Source organism: Pseudonaja textilis, chromosome 1, assembly GCF_049901715.1.
Source record: "Pseudonaja textilis isolate UNSWEBS1 chromosome 1, rPseTex1.2, whole genome shotgun sequence".
Classification (NCBI taxonomy): Eukaryota; Metazoa; Chordata; class Lepidosauria; order Squamata; family Elapidae; genus Pseudonaja; species Pseudonaja textilis.
In genome coordinates, this window is record NC_141990.1 from 32,529,429 (window position 1) to 32,545,499 (window position 16,071).

The 16,071-nt window shown below is 35.9% G+C and overlaps 1 protein-coding gene across 2 annotated transcripts; it reads right to left on the reverse strand.

The window, feature by feature from the left end:
• Positions 1–260: 260 nt before the first annotated feature.
• CFAP36 (cilia and flagella associated protein 36) lies at positions 261–15,079 on the reverse strand. Of its 2 annotated transcripts, none has more exons than XM_026696048.2 (10): positions 14,870–15,079; positions 12,679–12,743; positions 10,993–11,094; positions 9,952–10,066; positions 8,485–8,572; positions 6,033–6,084; positions 4,762–4,867; positions 3,719–3,849; positions 1,618–1,770; positions 261–643 (listed from the first exon to the last, which is right to left on the reverse strand). In XM_026696048.2, exons 1-10 carry the CDS (start codon positions 14,994–14,996, stop codon positions 557–559), a joined length of 1,026 nt encoding a protein of 341 aa, XP_026551833.1. In that variant the 5' UTR covers positions 14,997–15,079; the 3' UTR covers positions 261–556. The 2 variants fall into 2 exon arrangements, with proteins under 2 accessions (XP_026551833.1, XP_087786582.1); XM_087930456.1 differs by lacking the exon at positions 14,870–15,079 and adding an exon at positions 13,931–14,051.
• Positions 15,080–16,071: the final 992 nt, after the last annotated feature.

The window sequence follows — 16,071 nt, forward strand, 5'->3', positions numbered from 1 at the left end:
AATCAATGGGAATTGAGCTCAACAAATATAATCTAATTCCTATGAAATTTAAAGAGATACCTTGAGTACCATTTTTATGAATAGCAGTAAATCCTATGAGATACTAAAACCTTTTCTATTTGCTTATGGTAACAGATACAGTGGAGCACATGAGCGAGATCTCCCCAGTTTTCAATTAGTGTGTGAACTGATGTTGCCCATGTAGGGAGATATTTTTCACATCTCTTGTTTATGCTGATGAGGCCATTGTAAGACAAAACTTAAGTTTATCCAATTCAATGTTTTAATAAAAGTATTTGACATCAACATTCGAAAAGTAATATTAAATCCAACAAAAGTACAACAGTGACCAGCCTGATCCAGCATATACCAGAAATAGCAAGAAACAAAACAGTGGAATCTATTAAAAATGTTAAACCATTGCTTTCCACTCTACTTTTAAACCAATTTAAAGAATTACTGTTTTTATAATATATAAAATCAAGTTAATGCATGGAATGGTTGTAAGCAAAGAGTTCATGGTTAAATATATAACCTTAGAAGCAGCTTCTTTAAACTATCGCTTATTAATTACTTCTTCTTTTAGTTTTGCTGCAAGGATTCGCTTCTTTAACAATCTTTGTTCCTCTTCTTCTGACATTGCCTGAAAAGAAAAAAATATATTAGCTTGCAGTAATTATGGCTAACTACATTTATGTTTAGTATCCCCACTGATTTCAATGAAGTTTCCACTCAAGATAAATTGGATTGTTGGCACTTCGTAGAACAAGTAAATAACTGCTAGTTTCTATTTGTACACTAAAACAAAAATAAAATTGTCACCACTTTGTAGGTTAGATTAAAGCAATAGATAAACTGCTACTTCACATATTAGAAAGGGCAAACTGTAACTGTTTTAGACAGAAATATATGTGATTGTGATTTCAGTTCTTATTTGTACAGTATTTATGCCTAATCTTTAAAGCATTCCCTTATAATAGTGCTTTCTGATTTATCTGCTGTGAAAATTCATTACACCTTTAACACATTGCCAATGAAGATTGTCAATTATTTCAATGGGTGAGTAAAAATGTTCAATATCCTCCCTCAACTGGCCTAAAAAAATGCTAGGAGGTTATCACTTTCAGACACTTTTTTCTTACTTTTAACAGAAAAAAAAAATCACACTGGCGTAAGATAACTGTATGCCACTGTGGGCAGAGTCAAAGGAGCCTTAGACCTATCCCTATTTAGTCAAAGGCAGGGGATGATATGTCAAATGAACAAAATAAATTTCTAAGGTTGCCCATTTTTTCCCCCTAGGGTCACTGGACTTTGATGATATTTTGGCAAGAGTTTAACACTCAAGCACAATACAGTTTTGGAATTAGTTTTGCCATGAGCTACTCAGGAACTGAATTAACTTTTTCTAGCCAGTCATACCCACTGATGAGATTTAGCTGTTTTCACTATCTCCTGTAAACAAGGCCTTTAAATAGATTAACTTGTTTGTCTTAGTAAAAGTATTTCCTTGAGACTATGGTATACATTTTCAGATTAGAATGTTTTTTCCAAAGTAGACCGAACTTTAAAGACAGATGGTTACAGACAGACAATTTTAATTTTGTTATCCTTTACCTCTTTAGAAGTGGATAATTCTTCTTTCTGTTCTATATTTTGTGATGGGATACTTGTTTTTGATTTCTTCTTCAAAGCCATCAGTGCATCTCTTTTCTGCTTTAGATAGTCCTCACGTTCTCTCAGCTCTTTTGCTCCAAGTTCTGATAATTTCTATTTGAATTTAAAAATCAGATTTTATATATAGTTTCTGAAAAACATTTTTATCAGATACAGTTGCTACAGTCCCAATAACAAATTATAAAACAAAAGAGAAAAAAATACAACGTTGTGCAGAACTATTCAAAACCTTCCCAAATTCCATCTAGGTCACAAAACATGGGTAGCAGCTACTTAAGAAAGTACATTCTATCATGCTCTTTCTGCTGAAAATGAGACTGAAAAACAAAGTGAGTTTAGAAAAAACGGGAGTAGGAGCAACTTGCAACTTCCTGCCAAACTCCCTATTTACTCTGCATCTGAGAGCCAACATGAAACACAGGAAAGTGTGATCCTATGTTTGCAGCTTGCTGTGATATTGGAATTAAAATGAACACACAAAGCTCAACATATGAAATATCAAACAATTAAAAATGGACATCTTAGGCATCAGAGAATTAAGATTGATTGGAATTGATCTTTCAGTTAAAAAACCACATTCATGACAAAAAGTAAAGAAAGACTGCATTGCTCTTAGTTGAGGTAAAGTAAGAACTTTGCTACAATGCAAATTAATTGATATTTATTACTTCCAACCACTAATGCAGAAGTAATTTACATGATCAAGTTCAATTTGAAATTGTCAGGACATGAAAGCAAGATACAAATAAAACATGCTGCTGTGACTGGAGACTGGAACTTTAGTTGACTTAGGAAACGGAAATGAAGCACAAGACCGTCTTACTAATTTATGCAGCTCTGTTGATTTCTTTGTAGGTAGCACTCTTCAAAAATGATGTCCTACACATGGGCATTAGCAGATGGGAGTACATAAAACTAAAATAAAATCATTGCAAAAAGGAAATGGAAGAGTCATTTACAGCATCAAATTTATGACCAGATGTTGACTGTGGATCAGATCACAAACGGCTCATATGTAAATTCCAAATTAAAATGAAAAAGAAAGAATAACATCAGGGATCACTTTGAAGTCCTAAAGGTCATTGATAGAGAGCCAAAGGAATTATGGAATAAACTTAAATAATTTGTTAAGTAGAATGTGAAAAGAGACTGCCAAAAATGAAGAAGAAAAAGAAAGCAATTGGATGTCGGAATTAATCAATGAAATTGCCAAGAAGAAAAGAAAAGTCAAAACCAAGAAAGTAAAAAAAAATTGGAGAAAGATACTAAACAGTTTCAGAGAAGTGTTAGAAGAGATAAGTAGTTATTACAACACCTAAAGACACAGAAGATAGAAATAGACATGGAAAAACAAAAAAAGATCTCTGAACTTAGAAGAAAATGCCAACTTTGAATTGGTATGTCAAACAATGCCAAGGAAAACACAGCAATGGATTTAAAAGAGATCAAAGGAAGATGGAAGTAGAGTACCAAACACTGTATTGTAGAAATGTCAACATCCAAGATACTCAGAAGATATTCCCTACTTACAAGAACCTCTAATGCCCATCAGACCTTCAGGAAAAACATTAAGCTATCCCTGAAACCCTCTAGAGTTCTTAAGTTGACTGGGGCAATCTGATCTAATGAGCTCCATGCAGATTGGGGTGCCACCAAAACAATCAGAATGATCTAACCATAACAGAAGTCCAGAAATAAACTCTATTCTCTACTGCTCCCTACCATAGAAACTCACTACCTTTTGCTATCTGACTGGATCCTGAGATGAATGCAGTACATTTAAATAACTGACAAAACTGCTTTTATCACTTTTACAATTGAGTTTATATATCAGTTTTTTTATGTTTCTTCCCTTATGGCTTGCTTTAATCTGTAAGCTGCAAGGAAGACTTTGTATTATTAGGTATGCACAAGATCTATAAGATCCTGTTGTAATATAGTGGTTGCAGTGTGTGTGTGTGTGTGTGTGCGCGTGCACGCACACACACCGGTATTACAAAATATTCAATAATAATTTAAATAAAGCAAGCATGCAACTTACACGTCCTTCTAGCACTCCTTGCTTTGTTACATATTCAGAGTCATCTCCAACTGCTTTCCTGCAACTCTCTTCCTTCAGTTTGACAGAGGAATGATCTTGAATAGATACATCATTCTGTTTTGCTTCTGGACCTAAATATATATTGAAATAAATGCATATATTCATGTCTGTCATATACAAACATATTAATAATCTGTACCTTGAAAAGTTAAAACCAAAGGTTTTTAATTTAATATTTCACTTCTTAGAATAATTGCCTACTTGATGTAATAAGCAAAGTTCACAGTTAAATTTGATGGAGACGTGTCCTCAGCCATTAGACAAGAACAAGGAAAGCCCCTATTTTTTTTCTACATTTTACAAGCTATGAAATCCATAGCAGAACTGGGATTCAGTATTAATTCATATAGATCTCAAATTAAAAAAACAGCTTTTTGGCATTTGGATCTAGAGCTACAACTTTTAATAACAGAAAAACTAACAAACCTGAAAAATACATTTCATGAACTAATTACTTTCAGGTAATGCTGAATTAGATAGTGAATATGTACTATCTTTTTTTCTCTTTTTCCCCAGCTGTGCCATCCAAGTATAACCAATGGCCATGTGTTCAGTAGCAAAAATATACCTTCTTACATTTATCCTGAAATGAAAATAAGGATTTTGTTTGTGATGGAGTTTTGACCAATTGCTATAATTGATATCTAACACCCAACTAACAAAGTTCAGCATCAATTTAGTTGAAATAATAAATTTCTCTCAACAGAAATATGAATAAATACCAACTATGTTTAATAAAAGAGCCAGGCAGTATTTCAAGCCACTAGGTTAGATACTGTGAGACAGTAAGTTTGTCCTGCATTAAGCCCAAATCAGTTTTTGGGTCAGACACTCTCCTAGAAGGCAGTGAGAAACTATTTCCAAAAACGTTGCCAAGAAAACTACATGGACTCGTTCTGTCAACAGAACTCAAGCTGAACTTGAAAGTACACACATACACCAGGCTTAATATAAATGCGGCAAATACTTGAAAATAATCATACCTGGCAATTTTGTAGAATGTTCTAGAGACCTCTTAGGTCCTGCACTTTCATTAAAATGTCCTGGAGATTTATGTGCAATATCAGGTGATTTCAGTTTATCATGTGCCTGAATTTTTAAGAAAAAAATAGAAATCAAATTAAGTATTACAAAAGCAGCAAATACAGTAAAAATCAACATGGCATTGTAAAATGCCTTGTTTAATCAATGTTGTTTAAATCTAACTTCATTATTAAAATAGATGTCAGGATGTAGTAATAATTAAAATATTAAGATTAAGTTCTAAAGAAAGAATCTATTAGGATTTTGCAAGATTTTCTTTCATCCATTGTTTCCTGTACTTTTCTTATAAATTAAACATGTTTCTTATAAAGTTACAGTTCAAAAATAAAAATATTGCCTCTCATTAAAAAAAGAAAAAACATCAAAATCTTTTTTCACAGTACTCCGCAAACACCTTAGCACGGAATACTTAAATGTATAGAGGGAAAGAAGTTTATTGTGCAAGTTTCTATCTCAATCAACTTAAACAACACGGTAAGTTGGATAAACGGACCCAGAACAATATACTGATGTAAGCAGTACTCAAGGACATTAGCGGACCTTGCCCGAGCGCGAGACAAACGCTGAAGAAAAAGAAGAAGAAGAAGCATTCATGGCTGGCATCAATGTAGCAGTGGTGAATTTTCAGGCAAATGACCTGATCTACTTTTGTGTAATATTTTGCCAGCAACTGTGGCTGGCATTTCTGAGGCAGAGTAAACTGCTTTACTCTACTTCTCTGCAGCTCACAGGCAACTGAGTACTGAGAAAAAGGCAGCTTCCATGATTGTGTCATGAGGAAGCAATGTGCTACCACAGCATAGGGATGAGTCAATTAACTGGAAGAACTTTTGAATTGGTTGACCATGTTATTTATCAATTACAATTCCAAGTATCAGCTTTTTGGTTTGTCAGGGACAAAAATGTCAGCTTGTACTATTTTCTTAGTATCATCAAAAGTCAAGATATGCGTCATAAATCATGCCAAAACCACAGGTAGATACAAGAAATCAACAGTTGTAAAAAACTATTTCAATTAGTACGAATATGCTGATCATTTAATTCAATTAACAATGAGAAATAAATGTCTTATTTATCTATTTAAATTTATATATCACCATCTCACTGTCAAGCAACTCTGGGAAGCTTTTACTGAAGACTGAATTTACTGAAGAGAATAATTGTGTAATTGCAACCACTTGGGTTTTGTTGAATTGATTTCCCAATATACCTCATTATTTCTTTTTTTTTCTTGCTCTAGATCATATTCTTCCTTAGACTTCCTGCAAAGATAAGCAGGGAATACTTTAATATATATACTTCCTTACCATTCTTTAACAGTCATATGATTGTTGCAGTTTATAATTAATGTAAATAACTAAATCTAAAATAAATACAGAACAAAAATAGTTTTAAAAATGACAAGATAAATTAGAAATAATTTAGTTTTACAACTCTCTATGAAAATATATGTTTAAAATGTTTATAAGAAACATAAGACTGACATACAAAATTAAAGCTAACACAATGAAACAATGTAATAATCAAAATACAGTTCAAAAGAATTGGGAACAAAAAATTAAGAGAGCAAAGACCTCATGGAAAAAGTGAATTCTGAGGCTGGACTTATGGAGAGAAGTGAGAGGTCACTATAAACATTAGGCACAAGTAACTCAGGAAACACAATTCCTGACCACTGCTTATGCTACTTAGACATAGGGAGCACAGCTAAAGAGCCAATCACTCTTACATCAAAGGTTTGTTGATCTGAGGATAAAATAATATGCATAATTCCTTGAAGAAAAACAACTGAACAGGTTTGCTTCTAGTAACTATGAAATAAAAAGAGTCTAGAGTGTGAGGCTCATCTCTGTTTCTTAGCTGAGCCAGCATTTCCCTGGTCATGGGGCTAGCATGGCTATATCCCAAAAGCACATGGGATGCTGTTACTTTCCCACCGAACTGGTACCTATTAAACATGAACCCAGCCTGTCAGCTTTCCAGATAACAGATTCAATGTGTTGAGCCATTGAGCCCCAACTATGAAGTGATTTGCCTATATTTTCTTCCAATGTTAGGTGTTTTTTTTTTTAAATTTCCCAGTACAGACTACATTCCTGGGATTTCTGGATGTAAGCTAAGTAACTAATTTAAGATTCTGCTTAGATTTTAGGGCAGGGATGTCAAACTGGGTTTCATTGAGAGCTGCATCAGAGTTGTGTGTGACCTTGGGGGAGTTGGGGGTATGTGGCCAGCTCCACATCACTCATTGAGGCTTATGGTTACATGAGGTCGTTGCGGCCAAAAACGGAACTCAGGCAGGCCACACAAGGCCTGTTTGAGTTCCATTTTCTCTGGCAGAGGGTTGCAGGAGGCCATCACAGCCAAAAACAGAGCCCAAGTGAGCCACATGAGGCCCTCCTAAGCTCCATTTTTGCTAGCAGAGGCACCACGGGTTGGTCCTTTGCTGTTTGCAGGGCGTGCCTGTGGGCCAGCTTTAAGCACCCCATGGGCGCTTAATAATTTGGCTCACGGGCCTTGTTTAATACCCCTGTTTTAGGGTCAACAAAAGGAGGCTAGAAGACTCCATCTATAAAAGTTCTCTGAATTAAAGTTGTATATAAATGTAAATTAAAAAATAAATTATAATAAATGTGAATCTTCCAAATTAAAACTCTCAAAAGATAAAGAGACATTTATTATTTAACTTATTTACTCAAATTCAAAATAAGTTACATTTACTCAAGTAACCACATAACATTGCAAGCAGCCAAATTTACAGCCCGGAATATAATATAACCCTAAATTTTTCAAGTCAATGTGAGTAACATACATTTTTGAAATATTCCATTGTAAAAAAAAAAAGTCACTAAGCAATTCAATGAAAAATGTTTAAAACAAACTTAACAAGCAGACTAAAGTTTTATGTTTCTGCAAGGTTTCTCTCCCTTTTTTTCTTATTTTTTTATTGAGCGAAATGGAAACTGCCCAGAAAAGAAAGTCACTTTAGGGTCACTTCTTGCTATCAATGGCCTTCTGGATCCAAGCCTACAGATGCCTTAAGACCGTGCACTAAAATAATATACAAGTAGGGTTTTTTAGCAATTGCCTTGTTAAGTGACCGTTCATAAATACAACAGTAATAAATTAATTAAAAAATGATATCTTGACCAATGGGTACATTTTTTCTCAATTTCTCTACCTGACAACAACACAGGTGTGGTAAAAATAACACTGGCATTGCTGCACAAGAGAACTGTATATAAATGAGGAGGCAGCAAGCAGCAATCTTCACAGCATCCTTCTCTCTCTCCCTCCCTCTCTCTGTCATGCAATTTGCTTAGCGACACTTTTGTCAGAAACAATTGCTAAATGAGGAGTACTTGCAATGACACCTTCTAAAACAGAGATTTAAGAAGAAATGTAACCATTTCCCATTGTCTTTCAGTAAAAATATAATCAATATTTACTTATGCACTGTACTAAAAGAATTTCTCAAATTTTCCAAATATTTAACCATGTATCTGTAATTTAACACATAACTGGAATAATTTATCCTTAGTCACTATGCTGCAAAATGCTTTCAATAGCAAATTATGTGGGTCTTGTAGCTATCAAATTTTATTTTAAGAGGCCATATCCAAGTATGTGATATAATACAAGGAAAAAAACATTTTTTTAACCTAAGAACCTCTCTTAGTATTTTCATTTCTTCTTCTTCAGTTTCAGTATATACATCAGATCCATCAGTCAAACAGTCAGGTAACACACCTATTTTTATGAAAAAAAGTAAAGGGATTAAAAAGGTGATTAAAGTAATGACAAACTATTCAAATAGTTATCAAAGTCCAGAATTTTTTCTAGAGTAGAAAATAAATTATATTCAAAATATTGTTTTAATTTATTCATGTAGTGATTAGAAGATAGCAAACTGAATTATCCTCAAACCTTGTTTCTAAATAAAATATATATTTCTCTTTATACATGGCAATCTCAATGAGATTTATTGAGGGGACAATTAAGTTGTATACACCTGACTTTAGTATGAAATAAAATACTGCATAAGAAAATATAACTATGTTTTGATTTTAGGAAAATTTCTACCAGGTGTATTTGCCATTACAACAGCCTTTATGGGAATATGAAAATATATTTGGCTGCTAAATGCTGTTTCCTTACAAACTGTTTTAACCCATATATTTTATATGTTAATGGAATGGTTTAATTTTTTGTTTCTTTTAATAAAATCATTTTTCCAATTAATACTAGATCAATTTCTTCACACATGGGAAAGCAAATAATCACTGTCCAGATAGTTTAAAAGCAATAAGATACTTCAGACTATCTATACAAGCAATTGCAATGGACGATGAAAACAAAAACCAACTAGTAAGATACTAGCTTAATCTTCTGACTGAGGAAACCTTTCAGGCAATCTCCTTCATCTTAATTGCATATTGCCTTTTCTTTTCACCTTTCAGCTTCCCATTGCCTTTCTTATTTCCTTTCATATTTGTCCTTTTTGCCCTATGTATTTAGTCTTTTAATGCCTCTCTTCACCTTCCTATTTATTTCGTATAACATACATTTGTCAGGATGATCTACACTTTACAGAGTAGTCCTGACAGCCTAATTGCTAGTTTATTTGGTTTCATACCTGTATACTTATTCACAGTGTGCTATGAAGCGCAGGGGGCAAACCAGCTTGGCTGTGGTATGTAGCAATCTGGCTAGTGGCGTTCAAGTTGATGACATCTTCCAGGGCCTCTTCTGCCAATTTTGCCTCGTGTCCAGGCAGGTCCAGTACCAGCTCCCAATCTCCTTGTGCAGCTAGACTTTCTCAACCGAGTGGTACCCATTTATCTACTCACAATAATGCTTTCAAACTGCTAGGTGGGCAAGGCATGAGCTAGAGACAACTGAGGGGAGCTCGCTCCATCCCACAATGCTACCAGGGCTCAAACCCCAGTGTCAAACATTTCTGGTTGGCAGATCTGGCATCCTTAAGCTGCTGCACCACCAGGCCTCCTTGATCAGTATTTATTTTCTTCATCTAATTTGACTATATATGTCTAGGTTTAGGGAATCCATTTAAACAAATGTTCCAGCTAATCACAGCAAATGAAAATATTGTTTTTATTATTTCTTACCATTTCTTTCTTGAATTATTCTAATGGCCTGCAACTGCATTTCAATATTTTTTTGGACCATCATTTCTTTAAACAGTCTGAAATCTTCTGCTGCCAGTACTGGCTGCAAAATTGCCTGAAAGGAATGAAAAGTGTTTTATCTCAGAGTGCCAACAAATTCAAAATTTAAACTATTCAAAATTTCCTTAGGACAATAATCAAAATGTTAGTAAAAAGACATTTAGTAAGGTCTCAGGTATGGTAGACATAAAGCTAAAACCAATGTAGCTTTAAGACTGCTCTGGAGACTTCTGTGTTTTTATTTTTACAAAGACTACAGATTAACCGAGTTGGAAGGTACCTTGTAAGTCATCTAGTCCAACCCTCAACCAAGCAGAAGACCCTACACCATTCGAAATGTCTCAAATTTGAGCATTCAGTAGCATTGAATTGCTCAGTGGCTGATCTAGAAGCCACTGAGCAATGTATGAGCAACTCATAGCTGATTGATTAGTCAGTTGCAAGATACATTCATTGACATTGAGGAAAATTTCAGACCCTAATTCTTCCATAAGGACAGCAAGGGTCCCAATCTGCTAGCAATTGCTTTCTGGGACCAATTTGATTCTTTTGTCTGTGTCTGGCCAGAATGTTAGCAATTTTGACCAATAATGCATAAATTTCATTATTTTCAATGCATAATTTTAAATCACATTTGCTTAAACTTTGATTTGTAACATTATCCATATCCAGTAGCTTAATCCTATTATTCTAAATGGATAAAGTGCAGCCTTTTAAGTGAAGATTGAGCAACATATAATCCCTAAGAGCACACTGAAATTCCCAAAGTAGACCACAGCCTAATTTCCTGCTATAAAAATAAAACAGTAGCAAAATAGATACATTAAATCCCAAACTAACTGGGGGAAATGGACAAAAAAGTTCAGCTAGATCAGTTCCAATGACTTGCAGTTCTCATCAGTCAAAAATGGTTTTAACAAGTGCGATATTAGCCACAAAAGGATTGCTCACTGCTATTTTTAATTTTGTTAAAAAGTTTACCTGGGAGGTTCGAGTTTTAGCAAGAGGAGACATACAAGCTTCCTGGAACTTGTCTTCATTAATTCCAACTTCTTTAAGATAACTGTCTAATAATTTTTCAACCTTTAAAAAAAAAAACAGGTATTTTTTATTCATTTTTTTTACCAAAGAAATGGGACATAAATTATTTTAAACGAAGAAATACAGTAGTTGTGGCTTCTATTCAAAATACAATGAAATCAGATTCAGAAAATTTAGGTTAACATATAAAATCACATAAATGGTTTATTAGTGGATGAATGACTTCCATCTCACAAATCTGCTCTGAAATACTCCTAAATCCCTCAGTATTTTTGTGTATTATACATATTTTATTATATAGTTTTTTCTTGCTGCATTCCACAGAGAGAATAGAATAGAATAACAGAGTTAGAAAGGACCTTGGAGGTCTTCTAGTCCAACCTCCTGCCTAAGCAGGAAACCCTACATCACTTCAGACAAATGGTTATCCAACCTCTTTTTACAAACTTCCAGTGTTGGAGTATTCACAACTTCTGAGGGAAGTTGTTCCACTGATTAATTGTTCTAACTGTCAGGAATTTCTCCTTAATTCTAAGCTGCTTTTCTCTTTGATTAGTTCCATCCATTGCTTCTTGTTCTGCTTTTAGATGCTTTGGAGAATAGCTTGATTTCCTCTTCTTTGTGGCAGCCCCTGAGATATTGGAACACTGCAATCATGTCTCTCCTCTTTTCATTAGACTAGACCAGGAGTCTTCAAACTTGACAGCTTTAAGACTTGTGGACTTCCAGAATGTTAGCGCAGGAATTCTGGGAGTTGAAGTCCACAAGTCTTAAACTTGCCAAGTTTGAAGACCCTTGAACTAGACATACCCAGTTCCTGCAAGCATTCTTTATGTTTTAGCCATCAGTCCCCTAATCATCTTTGTTGCTCTTCTTTTTCTAAAATCTCAACATCTTTTTTACATCATGGCAATCAAAACTGAATGCAGGATTCCAAGTGTGGCCTTACCAAGGCATTATAAAGTGGTATTAACACTTCACGTGATCTTGATTCTAGCCCTCTAGTAATGCAGCCTAGAACTGTGTTGGCTTTTTTGACAGCTGCTGCGTACTGCTGGCTCATATTAAATGATTGTCCACTAGGACTCCGAAATCCCTCTCAGAGTTACTACTATTAAACAAAGTACCAGATATACTGGATATATATAATGAGGAAAGCTATGCCTAGAAAACTTAAAAATATATAGGTCATAAAACTGAAAGTACTTAGTTTTCAATGTTCATGTAACACAGCCCCTTTCCTTTTTAATAGACCTTCTACGAAAAGCCTTTATGAGAATCATTTAGAAGGGTATTCAGTTTTGATTCTAATTCTGTGAATGAGATGGGTGGCATATAAATTCAACAAATAAATAAAATATATTCTTGTAGGGTTCTACAGCAATTCAGATTCAAAATGGAAAAGATGGATTCGGATCATGTGTGAGTTTGCACATCACACATATAAACACCTCCTTAATCAATGCATATTTTCTTGGAATACACAAGTACTAATCAATTATATAAATACATAAGAATCTCTGGTTTTCCACTAAACAATGAAATGACGTTTTATAATATATTCAAATAGATACACAGCACATTTCGGCTTTAACATATTATGTTTTAAAGAGGAATTCTACTTACCAAAGCTTTATATTCCTGATGAATTTCAGTGTAAGATAACTTGCTTTCTTCCTCATCATCAAAAACTGAAAAAAGTAATATTTTGTGGTTCTTTACAATATGCAAACTGAAAAAAGTTTCATCTCGTAATATCTTAAAATTGCATTTTGCACACAACAGTTTATCTGAACTAAAATATATAAAAATAAAAGCTCCAGCTGGAACAAAATGTGGTCATGCAATTTTAGGCCTGTAACACATCCGCAAGCCTAGCTCTCGTGTCTCTCCCTCTCTCACACACACATACACACAAAAGATTTGTTTATTTATTTATTTTAGGAACCTGCAAGAAAGTGTTTGGAAGATCTGACAGCTCATCTGAGCCAAGCCACTCTGTAATCTTGACTCAATGAACAAGTCAGTGGTGGGATTCAAAAATTTTTTATTACCGGTTCTGTGGGCGTGGCTTGGTGGGTATAGCAGGGGAAGGATACTATAAAATCTCCAGTCAGAGGTATTTGCCAGTTCTCTGAGCTACTCAAAATTTCTGCTACCAGTTCTCCAGAACTGGTCAGAACCTGCTGAATACCTCCTCTGGAACAAGTATAGTAGCAGCTTCAGTGTTCTAGATTACTTTAGGATTTTTTGTTTTAGCTTTTTGAACAGCAGCTACTAATTGCTCCTGGAATGAAAAAAATAATCACCAAATACCACTGCACCAGCAAGGCTCTTACTTTTAATTCTGCTGAGAAAGGTCCATAAATACACTAAATAAAAACATTCTATATTTTTTATCCCACTCTTTAAAATATTAAGCAGATGTCAAGGGATATACTGCATTAAAGAAACATACACACACACACACACACACACATACATACATACATACATATTGGCAAAAGTTTTTAACCTGCCAGTATACTTTAGTACTTTTACTATTTGCTATTTATTCAAATTTATATACCACCAAATAATTTTAACTCCCAACAGTTTACAACAGGGGTTCCCAACCTGGGATGCGAGACGATATTCCAGGGGGTGTGAGAAAAGTCCAGGTAAATAATAGGATATTGGCTATATGTTGGCATTTTTATTTATTATTTATTTCAGGGGGTGCAAGGTTCGAGTGAAATTTCTTTAGGGGTGCGAGGTGAAAAAAAGGTTGGGAACCACTGGTTTACAATAAACTAAAATACAACAAAAACACCTACTATAGGAAAAAATAAAAACAACTATAGTTTAATAGAACCCTCATGATAAAAGGGGCACACACCCCATTGCACCAGAACCCAAAATAACTGCATCGGTTGAAGCTGCACTGGTTGCTGATTTGCTTCCAGGTCCAATTCAAGGTGGTTGTCACCTTTAAAGCCCTCCATGATTTGGGATCAAGTTATCTGAAGAATTATCTTTTCCCAGTTACAACCACCAGATCAGGGAGGAAGGGTACATTGCTGGTCCCCTTTATGAAAGAAGTCCATCTAGCGCAGGGGTGTCAAACTGACGGCCCCACACCAGATGCCTCACGTGCAGGACACATTCACCCAGCTCTGGAAAGGGGAAAAAAAAGTCAGTAGGCCTAGGACCCCCAGAATAATGTGGAGCCCATCAAGAGGTTTGATTATTGTTGGGGAGGGGGTGGATTTTGTATTTGGGGTTTTTCTTCTGTGAGCTGGCCAGAATCACTATGAATGAGTAGATGACCACATATTTTTTTCTTTAAATATGTCAATAACTTTTTTTTTTACTTCAAATCTTTCATCTTAAAACTTCATAAAATATATGACACTTTCCCATGCAGCACAGCATCCTAAATTTCCAATTTTCTGAAAATCTAAAACATTGCTATGGTAGAATGTCCCATCCTTCCAAATCACTAAGTTCGTAGGTTTCCATTAAATTCAACAATACATCTTAATTTGAGGGGGGCGGGGTAATTCTTCGCACTGTACACCATAAGGGAAAAATAAACACCCCCTTGGTTAGCTGACTCGCTGAAATCAATGGGATACAAAAATACTGAGCTTCGGTTGAATCATGACCAACAGCCACTCCCATTCCGTAGTGCAGTGATAATGATTACGATAATAAGCCACAAACCGTTAAACGCTGCTATACAGGGGAATAAAGAAAATCACCACCCGCGGACAGGCATTCAGACACGGCAACAAGCCTATTGGCGGGATTTCCACAGGCCCCTCAGCTTTCTCACCTTCACACTTGTGCTCCACAAACTCCACAATAGGAATAGACCACGCGGGGCTGCGGAGAAAGCCGGCGATGCTATCTACCACCCACTCCACTTCAGCCTCAACCTCCGCCTCTCCCTCGGTCGCCATCACATCTCCCCTCCCCTTTCTCCCACGCCCTCAAACGCAGAAGCTCGCGCGCGTGCCGCCCTGCTACGGCGAACTGAGACAATATGCGCGTGCGCCGGAGGGGAAAAAAAAGATGACAGCAAAACTCCGGCGACGGTTGAGCTTCGATTTGCCGTCACTATGGCAATCGCTGTCCCTAAAAGGGGGGAGGGGAGGGTCTAAAATAAACTCACGCGAGAGAAGGCGTGAGGTCGTACCCACTTCAAGAAGCACGCGCCGCGGTAACGTTATTCTCCTGCCCCTTGCTGTCCAATTATATCATTATATCCAAACTTTAAGACTTGTGGACTTTTGGGAGTTGAAGTCCACAAGTTAAAGTTGCCAAGTTTGGGGACCCCTGAATTATATCTTTTGTAAGAGCCGAAATTCCACATCTTAACAGTTTGACGCTCGGCATGTTGCCTTTTCTCAAGATTGCCTTAGTTGCATTCCTGCAATCTTTCAGAAAGATATGGAGGCGTTAATTGCGCTGCCTGGACCGTTCGGCCTCAGAGATGAAGCTGGAGAGGGACCCTTAAGAATTTAGTCTGAAAAAATTCAAATATCTAGATTGGTGGATTCCCTTTTTTCCCTTCTCATCTATGATCACCTGCGGATAGGGAAAACAATCATCAACGTTGTAACGTGTAGGAAGGGGTGGCGGTTTTAGCAGGATTACATTTGTTTGAATGATAAGCTAGTGGTACGGAGATATTCTCTGCTGTTATGTTACACTAGTTTATTTCTGAACATAAGTAAGCGCTGTTCTGGAACACCCCTAAACTGATGTCTTTCCAAAGTTGCTTGGCTGAAGATAGCATAGAGGGATGTGGACTGAAGCACGAGTGGGTTCTCCTGGGATCTTTTTCCAAATTCATCCCATGTTGGTTTGCTGCATGTCAGCCAGGCTATTTTTGGACACAGATTTAGGGCTGTTCAGGAAAAGCACTGAGGTTCTCCAAGATCCCTTTGAATTCTATAATTTCATGAATTGGATCTCTCACTGATTCCATCCATTATTTCATGTCCTGCCCTCAGGTGTCTTGGAGAATAGGTT

What these genes read in the sequence shown, in the direction of transcription:
- CFAP36 (XM_026696048.2), bottom strand. Translation starts at nt 14,996, where the DNA reads ATGGCGACCGAGGGAGAGGCGGAGGTTGAGGCTGAAGTGGAGTGGGTG. An exon ending in CTAAAACTCGAACCTCCCAG is followed by an intron (nt 10,067 to 10,992) that starts GTAAACTTTTTA and finishes CATTCCTTTCAG; the next exon opens with GCAATTTTGCAGCCAGTACT. An exon ending in ACATTCTACAAAATTGCCAG is followed by an intron (nt 3,850 to 4,761) that starts GTATGATTATTT and finishes ATATATATTTAG; the next exon opens with GTCCAGAAGCAAAACAGAAT.